This window comes from Gadus macrocephalus, chromosome 17 (assembly GCF_031168955.1).
Source record: "Gadus macrocephalus chromosome 17, ASM3116895v1".
NCBI lineage: Eukaryota > Metazoa > Chordata > Actinopteri > Gadiformes > Gadidae > Gadus > Gadus macrocephalus.
The window spans coordinates 5,120,609-5,134,726 of NC_082398.1; the positions used below are offsets into that span (position 1 = coordinate 5,120,609).

At 41.8% G+C, this 14,118-nt stretch overlaps 2 protein-coding genes across 6 annotated transcripts in view; both read right to left on the reverse strand.

Moving 5' to 3' along the window:
• Nucleotides 1–2,820, reverse strand: part of cfi (complement factor I) — a 10,734-nt gene extending 7,914 nt beyond the window's left edge. The window contains exons 1-4 of one of the 2 annotated variants that reach the window (XM_060077154.1): nt 2,587–2,820; nt 1,559–1,713; nt 1,158–1,311; nt 656–719 (exon numbers count right to left, since the gene is read on the reverse strand). In XM_060077154.1, coding sequence (XP_059933137.1) covers nt 656–719; nt 1,158–1,311; nt 1,559–1,713; nt 2,587–2,646 — 433 coding nt within the window. In that variant the 5' untranslated portion in view covers nt 2,647–2,820. The remainder of the gene's footprint in view (nt 1–655; nt 720–1,157; nt 1,312–1,558; nt 1,714–2,586) is intronic. The other variant, XM_060077153.1, reaches the window with a different exon arrangement.
• Nucleotides 2,821–4,046: 1,226 nt separating this feature from the next.
• The window catches only part of LOC132475846 (butyrophilin-like protein 2), a 38,829-nt gene continuing 28,757 nt past the window's right edge, over nt 4,047–14,118 (reverse strand). For 2 of the 4 annotated variants that reach the window (XM_060077211.1, XM_060077212.1), the window contains exons 3-6: nt 8,101–8,439; nt 7,681–7,965; nt 6,891–6,992; nt 4,047–6,800 (exon numbers count right to left, since the gene is read on the reverse strand). In XM_060077211.1, the coding sequence (XP_059933194.1) occupies nt 6,718–6,800; nt 6,891–6,992; nt 7,681–7,965; nt 8,101–8,439 (809 nt within the window). In that variant the 3' untranslated portion in view covers nt 4,047–6,717. Of the gene's footprint in view, nt 6,801–6,890; nt 6,993–7,680; nt 7,966–8,100; nt 8,440–8,637; nt 8,736–10,279; nt 10,368–14,118 lie in introns of those variants that run through there. The other 2 variants (XM_060077209.1, XM_060077210.1) reach the window with 2 other exon arrangements.

Sequence of the window (14,118 nt, forward strand, 5' to 3'; positions counted from 1 at the left end):
ACAGACAGAGAGAGCATATGAGGAACAACAGCTAGAACCCACACAGACAGACTGAGACAGAGACAGAGACAGAGAGAGAGAGCCTAGGAACAAGAGCTAGAACCCAGACAGACAGACTGAGACAGAGACAGAGACAGAGACAGAGACAGAGACAGAGACAGAGAGACAGAGACAGAGACAGAGACAGAGACAGAGACAGAGACAGAGAGACAGAGAGAGAGAGAGAGACAGAGACAGAGAGACAGAGAGACAGAGACAGAGACAGAGACAGAGACAGAGACAGAGAGAGAGAGAGAGAGCCTAGGAACAAGAGCTAGAACCCAGACAGACAGACTGAGACAGAGACAGAGACAGAGACAGAGACAGAGACAGAGACAGAGACAGAGAGACAGAGAGACAGAGAGACAGAGAGACAGAGAGACAGAGACAGAGACAGAGACAGAGAGAGCCTAGGAACAAGAGCTAGAACCCAGACAGACAGACTGAGAGAGAGACGGGCAGAGAGAGCTTAGGAACAAGAGCTAGACAGACAGACGGAGAGAGAGACAGAGACAGAGACAGAGAGAGAGAGAGGAACTCCAGCTAGAAACGCAGCTGGTGTTCAGAGGGATGCACTTAAAAGTCCCCATGTTGGAGCACAGGTGTGAGTTCTTACGTGAACAGGTTTCTCCAAAGGCAGACATGAAGACCCTTTTTTGTAAACACGATAGGGACATCACCTGGAGGACAGACAGGTATGAATGTAAGACAGACAGACAGGTATAGTATAGTATAGTAGATGTATAGTCGATTATAGTATACTGTACTACTTATACTGTACCATTCCCTTCTACTCTCTATCCAGAGAGTAAAGTAGAACAGAGTAAAGTAAAAACTGTCTGAATAGAGAATAGTAGAGTAAAGTTGGTTACAGTAGATACTAGAATACTGTACTTTACTATAAAGAGAAGAGTGGATTATAGGCGATTGCAGTACAATGTACTTTACTAAACTACTCTCTGAATAGAAAATAGTAGAGTAACATATATTAGATTATAGGAGATTATGGTCTGCTGTACTGCACTCAGCAAGGCGTCTGCCAAATGCCCTAAATGTATGTACACGACTATTCCCGACTCTCGAATAGCAAACAGTGGAGTAAAGTGTTGAGTTCTTACTTGGCAGTAGGAAAGGTACCTCCTGCCGTCCAGCCCACAGACGCCCATCCTGCCCCTCTTAGGACACATGTACGGCAGCTTGCATGAACACTGTCCTTCCAAACAGCGCTGCCACGGTGGGCAGAAGACCCTGTTGCACGAACTCCTGGTGTAACTGCACACACACAAATACACAAACACACACAGAGATACATACACAGAGACAAACACAGACACACACACAGACATATACACAGAGACAGACACAGACACATACACAGAGACAAACACAGACACACACACACACACACACACACAGTCAGAGGGGAGACAAGAAAGAAAGAAAGAAAGAAAGAAAGAAAGAAAGAAAGAAAGAAAGAAAGAACAAACTAAGAGAAAGAGAAAGAGATTGGCTGGCATACCTTTTTCCCAAGCACAGCTCCGGCCCAAGGAAGTTATCTGTGTAGGGCTGTGGGTTGGGAGGGGGGTCGACGGTGGTGGGGGTGGGGTAAGTGGTTTGACCCTTTACTTTGGGTGAGTACATGGCTGAGGCCTGGGCATTTTCCTCTGGGATCTCCTGCAATAAAATACGTCCCATGAATGATTTCACAACAACAATTTAAACATTTACTATATGACGGAAAACATTTCATAATCATTACCCGACATATTCTACACTTACTATGTTAATAATAATAATATAATAATAATACATTTAATTTAGAGGCGCCTTTCAAGACACCCAAGGTCACCTTACAGAGCATATAGTCATCATTCAAAACTATGTAAAACAGACTAGGAATAAAAGGAAAACAGAGGTTAAACATGAAGAATAATAATAATTAATAACACTCAAAGACGCCTAAAGTGAAGGGGGGACCTCACTAACCACCACCATGTTACACTAACCATGTTACAGTACATCCCATAATTATTACACACCACATTCTATATTTACTATATTATAGTACATCCCATTTTAAGTACACACCATATCCTACAATGACTGTGTTTCCCTGTAATGGATCCATCTTCCACTAGTGGAATATAAAGCAAAACTTGAAATGGGCAGGATTGATAGGCTTCCCAAGCTGGACGTATTCGTGGAGAAACATGAACTTAGTGTTAACACCGTGAAGAAGACTTTAACAAGTATTGCCCAGAGGAAACAGCCCTGGAACAATATGATTGAATACGATCACCTCTCTCCATTACATGTATAAATATTATATATATATATATATATATATATATATAGTTATTCTTATATTGTAGAAGATGACATTTACATTTAGGGCATTAAGCAGACGCTTTTATCCAAAGCGACTAACAGCACAAAGTACATTTGTCATAGATGATAAATATATAATAGGCATTATTATATTCAACTAGTTGATATATATAATACAAGTATGATATAGGATATATATATATTTATAATATTACTTACTGCAGCAGAGAGAGCGATGCACAAGAAGATGAAAATGGTCGCTGTCAAATGAAGCCTCATCTTCACAGACAGAAAGACAGACTGTTTCTGGGTCTTCACGTCTAAAACTGTGTCCAGAGACGGACCAGAGAAGTCCACTGACGGGCCAGCTAAATGGTGTGCAGGAGAGGGCTCTGTCCCGGACTCTGATCTCCTCTTTCATCTCAGATGTGTCCTAACAGACGCACACGACACACACACGCAAAAACACACACACACTCAAACACCCTTTAAATAATGAAAAGAATGTATAATTTTTTGAGAGGATGTATTAGGAGTATGCATTTTCAGCATATGTTTGGAGGATGTATTTGGAGTATGTTGTTGGTGTGTATATGGAATATGTATTTAGATGATCTATTTCCTGCATTTATTTGGACTATGTATTTGGATAATAAGGGGAGCCACCAGGTTCCAGTAAACTGTCTGAATAAATAATGTCCTAATCAGAGCTAGGAGCAATGTTTAACACAAAGTCAATAGTAAACTAAACAGCTCATACAGGCAAGCAGACAGACAGACAGGCAGACCGACAGGCAGACAGACAGGGGTCAGTCACCTTCACTCATACACAAGAACATCTCTTCACATGAACATAACAAGATTCACTCCATGAGATGATCAGTCCCTGATCTACTACTAGATCCACTCCCACGCACGCACGCACACACACACACACACACACACACACACACACACACACACACACACACACACACACACACACACACACACACACACACACACACACACACACACACACACACACACACACACACACACACACACACACACACCTTATTTCTCCTTACAAGATTGCCCTGGACTCAAAATTCTTTCATCATATTATTCTTTAAAATCAGATGTAAAAATGTTTATTTTTCCCACAATTTCATAGAAAAGCCAAACGTCCACAGTCTCAGCCCATTTTGCCTATATGACCATTTTTTTAATTGTATAACTACCTTACGGCTATTATTAGCCGGATACCATTAACAGGTTGAGAGTACGAATCCTGATTAGAGCATTATGAACAAGCTGAACATGACATTCGGTCATTGCAACTCATTTAAGAAAAACAACATTGAACAGCACCTGACATTCCGGCTCATTAGTTTCCAAGAATCGGACTGCAAAGACACAGTATGGCATTAAGTGGAACTTCTTCATTAACCATTTTTCCTTCATAATTAACTTTCATATTTACATTTCTTCCGTTAGTGTTCTTGACTACAAATGTTTAATTTCCCAAGAAATTCAAAGATTTTTCAGGCTTTGAAGAAAGCCCTTAATTCACTTGAGAAATGCTTTGTAGAAAAGCGTTTTCAGAGTAAACTGGTACAGCTTGACTCATGAAAAGATTGACATAACCAAGTTTCAGAAAAATAATGTATTAATAATAATAAAAAAATCAGCCGAGAATCAATTATTTTTTTATTCACTTTAGAATGAAATGCAGCTTTGTATTTTAAGTACATGTGATGAAATGTGTATAGGGCTTTTCAAAGCAAGAAAGGTGCTGTTAAATCAAAAAATAGAAAGCTTAAGACGGCAAATAAAATAGGGACATTAAAACTGCATAGAAGTACACACACACACACACACACACACACACACACACACACACACACACACACACACACACACACACACACACACACACACACACACACACACACACACACACACACACACACACACACACACACACACACACAACGTGCTTACAAAACAAAAGATTCCTTTGGTTAAACATAACCATGCATGGTCAACTGATGTGTTAATATCGGTTCAAAATAACCTTTTATGTTAAACTGTTATGCAAGTATCCGTATATCAAACTGTTATGTTGAGTTCTTGGAGCAGAATGTCTGCGAATGCTCATGGTCTCCAGACACATAAAGAGTGATTGTATTACACAGAATCATTTCTCTATATGTTTACATTGATTTTTTTCATTTAAAATGTTCAATCTACCGGTTCACTACCGCTTCTTAAAACTATCCACTTTTTGAGACAGGAAGGCTTTTGTTATTAATTTAACATTAAGAAAAGTATAATACAAATATATATTTTAGGATAATTCACGTTTACTATAGGGTTAATAGTTAAGTTGGATATAGTGATTTATTCCAATATAATACTAATGGAGCAAAATCAGAGTCATACGTTTCGGCTCGGGACCATTAATGTAAGGACATGCAAGTGTGAAAGTACACTGGCGGACTATGTAGCACACTGCGAGACATTGGCACACGATAAAAGTCCGACCTGCTTTAAGGATGATATCCTGAGAGGAGGGCACTTGGTGTACAATGGTATGAAGGTTGCACAAGCAGGAGTTGCCGTCGCTAAGAGCCCACATGTCGTACGTACTATTAATGGTTGAGTACATTATTCAGGGCAGACTAACCATGGTGAGAGTAAAGGTGAATGGGGTGAAACTAGCAATTTATAGCTGCTAAGGAATATGCCACCGCCACAAAAGAAACCTTCTACCGAACACACTGCAGGGCCATGCAAAGATGAACATTAACCCGAAGTGACTTACATCAGGCTTGAAAATCATAAATAAACACCAATACTGGATTTTGTAGCTACCAACCAGGAATATCCCAATATTTGCCCTTGTTTGGGAGGGGTTTAGGGCAGGGGGAATCTCCTCTTAATCTTGCCTACTGCTCCTTTTTGTGTAATACAGGGGTCAGCAACCTTTTCAACATGCAGTGCCAGTTTGACATTTTCTCGTTAATGAGCAACAATATATAAAAATATTAAGCTGAATTATGACGCAGCGACCAAAAACATTTCCAGAAGACCTTGGAATTGCATTAATTCCATATAGTACACAATCATGCGTCAACATTTTATGCGTACATGTCCCATCTTTAAACACCACTTTCAGAAACTCATTTAAAAACATATTTGCACTGTGAGAAATGTAAAAAACGAGAATATATGAGAATGTTGGAACCATCCACATCAATATCTTTAAGACATGTAGAGCTTTGCAAAACCATGTGAAGGCGATGCATACAGGCCACTTGCAACAGTATTTTAAATATTTTCTTCTCTATTACACGCAACATAGGTTTAAAAACTATTAATTGATCCGATTTCAGAACACTGCGGTAGTAATGATATGCTGCCGCATTGTGCGGTGAAATTGTTAAATAATAATAAATTAAAAAATTTAAATTCAAGTTGTTGTTTTTCTCTGAAGTGTGCCAATGATTATGCTGCCACGTGCCAGTGGTGGCACACGTGCCTAGGGTAGATGACCCCTGGTGTAATAGAATCAAAATGGAAACGCTATTCTTGTGATTTAAGTAATGAAAACGAATCCCCAGGGTGACGGGCATCTAGCATGCAGAATAACAGTTGATGTATAGACAAAGTATTGTGTCAAAAAATAGTAAAGCACAGAACATCACATCACTAACCTGATACAAGCAACCTCATCCCCAAAAGGGAGATAACACTCAAGCAGCCTGGTGTCATACTCAATTACAAATACAAAAATACACATCTAGCAAAAATGTAACTAAAACCCCAATATGCGTGAGAACAATCACATCTAATAAGGCCATGCATCAATAAATAGCTCAAACATATTGGATGACGAACACACAGGCTCATCGAAGAGTCTCGTAATTCTTTGCTTCAACGTTATCTTAAGAGAAGGCCATAATGGTAGTGTCCTGAAGACTTCCACAGACCTGTACAATTATACTAGCGTGGCTAGTAAGGTGCTCAACCAATAGCAATGCGCAGTTGGATCGACCTGTTTTGTAATTCATATTAGATACCTGATGTATAACTAGATTCCCATTCATTTATAATATAATATGCATCTCAAGTGAACTTATAGTCCCTCCGAATGTTATTTTCCACCCTGATGACAATCTGTTGCAGTGACAGCTAATTAGAGGCACATAACTGGAAGTAGCAGCTAGTTAGAGACACATAGATGGCAGTAGCAGCTAGTTAGAGGCACAAAATGGGCAGTGGCAGCTGGCAAGACACACATAGCGAGCAGTAGCAGCTAGCTAGAGGCACATTGTGGGCAGTGGTTGCTTGTGTGGGTGTGTCTTAGGATCTCAAATCTTCATTTTGGCACGACATAACCATCATGTCCTTCTGTTTCTGGGAGTTTCCACGAACGATTCTGCAGGCTGGACATAACAGTATCAGAGTGGGCACCTAGCTGGAATTGATTAAATTAATGAAAGCATCTCATTATCTTACAAATACTATGTACTCACCAATCGCCAAAATCACCAAAGCCACCAAAAGAAAAACCAGCGAAGCAGCCAACAATCCAAAGAAATATCGACAGGGATGTGCCAAATCTTGAAAGAGGTTTTCTGCAGAGCAAGCAGATTACATGTATACAGAATCTGTCTATAACATCACATCTGCCAATAACATCCCAGGCCAGGCCGATCTACAAATCTACAGGCATTCATGACGTCTCGAGTCGAAGAGAAAAGCACGTAGTTACTCTAAATATCTTTTATGTGGTTCAGGGTAGAGACCAGCATGAGGTTCCTCCAACAGCCTGTTAGAGGTCCATGGTGGAGGCTAAAGTTCCTCTTACGGCCTGTAGGTGGTTTGCAGCATTGATCAGGACGCAGAAAGACCCACCATCATTTTAATTTGACAGGAAGGAATGTGATTTCATTCTTGTAATACAAAGCCAATGAATGTCTTCCTCATATGTTAGGATCCGTTTTTCTGAGGTCCTAGTTGACAAATATCTTTATTCAATTATTATTCAAAACGTATTCAAATTGTTTTTGAATAATACGTTTACGTTAATACGAATACGTTTAGGCCATAGGCTAGTTCGAGGCATTCATACAACTACCCTCAATGTTATAAACTGTGCTGCCAGATATAGATGTGTCTGTTGTTGACTGCTAATATCTTAGCTAAGTGCTGACACTCCATATACATGAAGTCTTCACCGTCATAGAACTCTTGCATTAACCAATGGGTGACGTCACAGACGCTACGGCCAGTGACCTCATCACCAGACATAGCAGGACCTACCAGGATGGTGCCACTCCGTCTCCCTGGTCTGGTTGAAGAGCTCCTGGTGAACTCTACAGGTTAGGGGTCTGTTTGGACTCTTCCTCTCCACCACCAGGGTGCTGGAAATGTTGTAGAGTCGGTCGGGGTCCTGGGTGGTAGTCACGGTTACGGCGGGCAGGAGGTGTCCATCAGCGTTCCACCAGGAGAGCTTTGGTTGTGGGTACCAGCCTTCAGCCCGGCAGCCCAGAACCAGGCCGCTGCTGGTGTAATCCTCCAGGGTTATGACTGGGGAGGAGGCTGCACCTGGGGGTGGGGTTAGGGTTATGACAGGGAGGAGGTCGCACCTGTGGTGGGATTAGAAGGGGTAGTTCTACTCTATATTTGTATTAGAATCTCTCTCACCCACTATAAAAAGGTCTGGGTCATGTTCCAACCTACCGGTAGCAGTCTTACCTACAAGGAGATGGACAGAGTACATGTTTTCTGTGGACTTGAACAGGCAGGTGTAGTTCCCCTCATCGGCCAGTCGGACGTGGAACACTTTGAGGGAGATGATTCCCCTGTCCAGAGCTTCTGCTGACAGCATCGTCCTGCCTCTGTATGCCGGATTCTGGTCTTCATAAATGGTCAGACCGTTTTCACCCCGATGGACAATATCAGGAGTCAGGTCTGACCTGGACCACTCCATTACAGCCTTGCTGATGTCTGACGACGTCTTTGTATCGACCGACAGAATGACGTCGTCACCGACCAGTGCCCTTATGGTGTGAGCTTCCCCTAGAGAGAGAGATGACCCGATGAAGAGGAAGAGAGGTTGTGAGGTTGGGGAACACAGCCCAAGTATCTATCATTCACCTTGCGACATGAGGAGCCAGGACAGGATCTGCTACTGGACATTTTCCTCGGACTCTAGCAGCAACATGTGGCAACAGTATGACAACCAAAAAGAGTATTGGTAATTATGGGATGTTTCACCTGCAGAAAAGCTGATCAACAGCAGAAAGAGGACTTCCATGAGAGGCCTGAAGAGGTTCATCTGACTTAATTAGGGGAACATGGGCATCTGCCTTTGCCTGAAATAGAAAAATAAATGTTAATAAAACATGCACATCCTTACCTGACATTACAATTATACATGATATTGTGACAAAAAACTAAATGGACATATTTTAAGTATGTATACAAAATTCAGTTTCGTGTCTGGTATTATCAATTAGGTCAAATAACATCTTATCTATGCTGGATGGTAGACCTAGATGGCTATTGGTCTGATCCTGATGTATTCCAGTGTTATGGACGTCTATCAACACACACAAACTTGATTCACTATTAGTGTTTAATAGATTTCCAACCACTTGAAAAATTAATGATAATTTTTCATGCAAAGAAAACTAAAAATGTTCGTGAAGAAGTTTGATAATTTTAGGTTTTATGTGAGGCCGCTTTGTGAACTACAGCTCTTCGCTGCTCTCGACGCATATGAGATACGTCACCACACCCGCCCTTGGAACTCGGCACAGAGATGGCGATCTCTCTGCCCCACTTCACCGCTTTTTCCAAGGGGAGGATAAAAGCATCGAAAGAGGTGAAAACCATTATAAATCGGGGCACGTGCAGAGTTTCAGTTATGCCGATGGGAAGATTGTCGGTCTTCTCCACGCCAGTCGCAGGGAGCGTGACGTCACATACGAGCCGTGTAGTCTTTCTCGTTGTGTTTTCACTACAGCCTTTATCTGAACAATTGCACAATAAACGGTCTAACTCTTTGCATGAAAAATTATCCTTTAAATCCACAAACAACATGTGTAATCCAGGGCATATAAAGACCGGGACCAGAAAATAATTATTTTCTCTCCATTGACACCCATTCATATTTTTCGATCTCATAGGTCCCATGAGCCCTACCGGAAGGGGCGTGACTTCGCCACTCTATAACGGTCGTAGCAGTTACACAACGACACAAGTACCTGCGTGCGACTCATTTGGATAGTTTGATAATGCAGCGTTTGATTCGTGTGTGTAAAATATATCTATATTGTACAAGCCATATCAAGGAGCTTAACGTGTTCCCTGTGTCCTGGGGTCTGAAAGTAAAAGGATGAGCCGTAAAGACAATAAAGGGCTATCTTCAGCCATCTCTTGAAATGCAGGCCTACGTGTACATTTAGACCAGCATTTCTTCTGTTTTTAACTGTTGCGTTATATATGTCGCGGTCATGGCAGCTTTTACGGTGTTAAAACTGTATTAGCCGAGTTGTCAAGACCGAAGAGAGACAGGGAAGTGCGTTGATCCTCGTGCACATCAAAGGACAAAATAACTACCGAACGAACAGATTCAACTTTAAAAGTGAAACACATTCAGCTGTAGGCCTAAATGTGTGAAATTAAGTTACCTTTGAATCAACGCTCTGGTATCTCAAGTATTTTCAAATTGAGAATAGGCCTACCAAATCGTTGATTCACAGGTAACTTCATTTCACAACGGATTAAGTTATTGATAATAGTTATATAGGCTATTGTATCGATACAATAGCCTATATAATACGCCGGACGGACACACCGGGCACACGCGTCGGCCTAAAGATGAAGACGATGTCACAAAGCAATACGTATTTACCGTTATATGTCCTTGGAAATGTGTTTACGATGCGCATGCGATGCGTTGTAAAGGCGCGTTCATGATCCTGGGGTGTTTCCCAATGTCAAGGAAGCATGCTCAACGGCCGCCGTTTTAAGGACGCTACGTCATAGAACGCCGACAAGCACTGTTCCATTGTTGAGGACACTCGAAAGCCGCGCCATTTTTGCGTCCTTTGTTTTTGAGAATTCCGAGATTTTTCAAGGATGCATCGCTGCATCCTAGACGAGCCAAAACTACCCACAATCCTCTGCGTTCACTGGGCGGGTTCTTGAAAATGGCAGAGCAGTACACGTTCAAATGAAGTGAAGTTATATTAGTTTTCAGAAATATTTTGTGCCGTATTGCTTTTTATAGATTCATCATGTTAATGCAAATAATCAAGCCTAAAGACCTGTGCCACTTTTCAAACGTTTTTGCAACTTAATGATACGTTGCTATATTTTGCATGGACGTAGCTGGTGTTAAACACCACTGTCACCAATTTCAATTTACTCGCTCACAAGATTACATTATTTATGTATACCTATTTATGTTTGTGTTGAATCGGGTCAGCCCAGCAAACGGAGGCTTTTGTGCGCCTTAGGGTGGCGTGCAAACATTTGTTTACCGGTGGAAGGGATAGTGCCACTATCCAATGTTGTAAAATTAATGCACAACCGATCATTTGCAATGTTTGTAATTTTGAATGAACGTATGTAATTGTATTTTATATGATATACTTATGTGTTCAAAGCACTGGTAGATTGTAGGCATATATGAATGAATGAATCAGATCAGTTACATAATATATCCAAATAAATACATGTTTATCATCTCTTTCTTTGTCTTTTTTCCCCTGCATAATAGTAATCAACCGTACTGTAAATGTGATGCATGAATTAAGTTCTCAGACAATTTCACTTAGTTTTATAAAAATTTAATGGATTTTCCTTTTAATAAAGACGATTCGATCAACCGCAACAAAGCTTTTGTGACTTCCCCAAAGAGGCTCCATGCGAAGGAGACATGACCGCATTCATAACAGACAAAAGTCAAATAAATATCGATCAGCTTGATTGCTTCCATGTTTTATTCATAAGCGCACATGTGTTTACAAGCGGACACGCAGTATTAAAAAGCGGAAGCGCTTCCACACTACCAAGTCGTTCCAAAGTCTGAACGTTACAAACGCTAGGAAGCACTCGAGCTAGCACTCTAGTCTAATCTCCATAGGACGCGACTAGCAAGGACACGTCCTAGCAAGGCTGCAGCCTTCACTTTGGGAAACAGCGGCGAGCGTCTCGCCGCGCCGCAGCGCTATCATTTCGTAGCATTTCTATTTTTGACGCGAGCCGTTGCTGAACCGCGTCAATTTCAACAGAGCAGATCGAGCCGGGCAGGAAGTGAAAAAGTTAAAGCCATAGAGCATCCGGTCAATTTTCAAAATAAAACACAATACTCAGCATAGACATCTTATATGATAGACGGAGCATCGAATGCTACCGCCTACTGACGCTAGGGTTGCCAACCGTCCCGTAAAATACGGAATCGTCCCTTATTTGGCAATTAAATGTTGCGTCCCGTATTGAACCAATACGGGACGCAATTTGTTCCGTATTTCCATAAATGTCCAATACACATGTCTGTCACACACACAAATTCTAAATCTAACAATAATGATCAAAACAAAACACAGGGAATACTACGGTCAGCAAAATTGTCGCGGCGGGATCTACGCAAGACCCGCTCCGGTCATCTGTGTGTCTGCGCATGCGTGTGGTGGTCACGGTTGCCTAGCGACAGACACCACACACCGGCGCTGCTCACAAAACCTGCGCCTTTTAAAAATGTCCGCTACACCCGATACTCCACCACGTCCTCAAAAGCGTAAACGCTTGCAGAAGTACGGACGTGAGTGGGAAGACGCACATCCTTGGCTGGACAGCGTCAGTGGAGATGTTTACAAGGCAAGTTGTAAAATATGTCGGCGAGTGTTTTCAGTGGCGCACGGTGGGCTGTCTGACATCAGACAGCATGCAACAGGACAGCATGCAACCTTCTTCTCTGCAATAATATCCTCTCTCTCTTTGAGGAAGTTGTAAAGAAGCTGGAGAGTGATGAAACCACCTGTGTTGAGTTATATTCCATCATGGAAAACTTCAAGCAAAAGCTCACACAGAGACGAGATTAACAGTTCTATGGCTACTTAACTAAATTGAAGCTGCAGCGTCTCCGTCCACTTGATGCTGACATGGCAAGGGCAGATTTTACTGCATTCCTCAACACAGCACTCTCATATGTTGAGAAATGGTTCAACTTTTCTGAAGACTACTGGTTGTTCTCACTGCAACCTCTCTCTCTGCACCATGGCACCATGACCTTTACTGACATTGAGAGGGTGACCACCAAGCTCAACCTCATCCATAAAGTCAACATGGATGAACTTTATGATGAATGCTCCACAGCAAAACCCATTCTGAAGAGGCTCAAAGAAGATGCTGAAGATGAATGGAAGTCCAAAGGTGTGGCTGCCAGGTGGGTGGCTCTCTTTCGAGTAGCTGACCTGCCAAACATGCTGTCTATCACCAGACACATCCTGAGCATCCCAGCATCCACTGGATGTGTGGAAAGGATCTTCTCCAGAATGGCCAACAAATGGAGTGGGCCATTCCGTTTATTTAGTTTATATTTTAAAAGTTCATTGCTGCACACGCCACACAAAGAGATTTCATTCAAGATTTAATTGACTGCACTTTATAAGAGAATGTTATGTGGTAATAAAGCATTTCAAGATTTAAGTATGACTAATTCCTTTCTTGATCAACCCTTTACTAAAAACACCAGCACAAAATAAAACATACCACTGCTGCGGGCGCCCCGCCCCACAGGAGTCGGGCCCGTGGTGTATGGAGTTAGATTCTATTCCCTTAGATTCATGCCAAAACCCCTCACACACGTAAAACGTGTTTTGCTCACGCAAAACGTGTTTTGCTCACGCACACAAAACGTGTTTTACTCACGCAAAATGATTCACACACACGCTCAGTGTGGTTTGCAAATGCAAAACATCATTCACAAACTGAAGCATTTTGCTTCAGAAACAAATACAGTATGTTTTACACAAAGTACAAAAAAAAATCCTTCAAGTACACAAAACAATTCTACAAGTACGGAACACGAAAGCTGCGCGTGGATCGGAATGCATTTGCGCACGGATCGGATTGCATTTGTGTGAGGAACAGCAAGGCGGAAAATTAGTGCCAAAAGTCACGTGACAAATAAATGTCCTGTTATTCACACTACACAACAGCAGGTGGCGGTGTTGAGTCAGTTTAAGGACGCCAGGACGATCTTTTTTCTCCCCAAAATCTTTATTTGATGCCGGCCAAACGTGTGTGGATTCAACTCCATACTATGCGACTTGCCGCCCCTTTGTCACGGAATCGTACGACACGGAGAAAAGCTAGTTTGGGAGATTAAATTGAACAAAATGAGCGGCCAACAGGTGAGTCCAATGGAAGTGTCGCCACTCTGTTTTGGAATCAAATAAAGATTTTGGGGAGAAAAAAGATCGTCCTGGCGGCCTTAAACTGACTCAACACCGCCACCTGCTGTTGTGTAGTGTGAATAACAGGACATTTATTTGTCACGTGACTTTTGGCACTAATTTTCCGCCTTGCTGTTCCTCACACAAATGCAATCCGATCCGTGCGCAAATGCATTCCGATCCACGCGCAGCTTTCGTGTTCCGTACTTGTAGAATTGTTTTGTGTACTTGAAGGATTTTTTTTTGTACTTTGTGTAAAACATACTGTATTTGTTTCTGAAGCAAAATG